Source organism: Primulina huaijiensis, unplaced genomic scaffold, assembly GCF_012295235.1.
Source record: "Primulina huaijiensis isolate GDHJ02 unplaced genomic scaffold, ASM1229523v2 scaffold205876, whole genome shotgun sequence".
Taxonomy (NCBI): Eukaryota; Viridiplantae; Streptophyta; class Magnoliopsida; order Lamiales; family Gesneriaceae; genus Primulina; species Primulina huaijiensis.
The window spans coordinates 1-1,433 of record NW_027354248.1 but is presented as its reverse complement, the minus strand read 5'-3'; the positions used below and the strand labels follow the sequence as shown (position 1 = coordinate 1,433).

The 1,433-nt window shown below is 34.8% G+C and overlaps 1 protein-coding gene across 1 annotated transcript; it reads left to right on the top strand.

Annotated features, from left to right (window-relative positions):
- Positions 1–16: 16 nt before the first annotated feature.
- LOC140966384 (C2 and GRAM domain-containing protein At1g03370-like) lies at positions 17–1,426 on the top strand (the record flags this gene model as incomplete). Its single annotated transcript, XM_073426685.1, has 2 exons — positions 17–884; positions 1,278–1,426. Coding segments are annotated over exons 1-2 (498 nt in total), but the record flags the coding sequence as incomplete, so codon positions are not given.
- Positions 1,427–1,433: the final 7 nt, after the last annotated feature.

Here is a 1,433-nt window from a genome sequence, read left to right as displayed (position 1 = left end):
CTCATTAAACAAACAGAACTGAATTAAACCAACAGTTACCCATAATTAATTTTTACAATTAAATTCTATTTTTCTTTGGGGTTTTATAATATATTATTTTCCCAGATACATTATTTTTCCATATCTCATCCGAAATTTTAGCGTTTTTTCTTGAATAAATTCGACAACCGCTTCTGTTCGTGTTTTGTTTTGTTTTCGTTTTTAAATATTGATTTTGCAGTTTCATCAAGAATTTGTTTTCGCCATTTCCCGTTTCATATTTTGATCCCAATTTGCAGTTCATGCTTTTCTGTTTCTTACCTCTTGATTTTCTTGGTGTTCTTTTGTTATCTTCTCAAAGCTTCTGTTTCTTGAACGGGGAATTTTTTAATGCGATTGGATTCATTTTCTGATTTTGTGAAATAAAGGGTTCGCATTGAGGATAAAATTCTCTCGTCTCCTTAACTTCCTGGAGAATTCAATTCTTGGATTAGATTTTTGTTACTTATTCAAGTCTGTCATCATTGTCTCTGATGAACATAGAATTTTCGTAAACATGAAGCTTTTAGTAAGAGTGATTGAAGCAAGAAATATAACGGCAATGGACCCAAATGGATCGAGCGATCCATACGTGAAACTACAGTTGGGAAGGCAAAAGTTCAGGACTAAAGTTTTAAAGAAGTGCTTGAACCCATCATGGTGTGAGGAATTTACGTTTAAAGTTGACGATTTGAAAGAAAAGCTTCTGATATCAGTTTTAGACGAAGATAAGTACTTCAACGATGATTTTATTGGGAAAGTCAAAATTCCCATTTCTCAAGTTTTTGAAGCCAAGGACGCTTCCCTTGGTACTTCTTGGTATACATTGCGGCCGAAGAATGAGAAGACCAAGAACAAGGACTGTGGTAAGGCGTCAAATCTTTATTTCTTTTCCTTTAGGCTGGGTTAACTTTCTTGAACACTCGAGTGGATGCCGAATATGGGAATTTATGAGTTTTTTGGTTTAGGATTTTGATTAAAGATTTCCGGTTCGTTTTGATAATTTTTTTTACTTTTGATGCCTTAAGCATGTATTATTCAGGGAGAACAATGTTATTGGTTTCCTGTTTTTCTTATTTTGTTGATTTCTTGGATTTCTTTTTGTATTCTGTGCATGCATGTTTTAATTGAATGAACAAAAGGGAAGGAAGGGCCCATGTTTCACATTGGATTGAGTATGCTTTTAGATGGCATTTCGGATAATTTGTGTCACTGAGAAGGTCCGTTATCCTATTTTAACTCCTCTTGCATTGTAACAGGTGAAATTCTTCTCACCATATGTTTCTCTCAAAGTAACACACTGGCAGACCTGCCACCTATCACTGATCCTGTAAATCCAAGAAAGTCTGCTGATATGACATCAGATTTAGCATCAAGATCTTCTCCTTTAAGGTCATCTTCTCCTATGAGGTCAG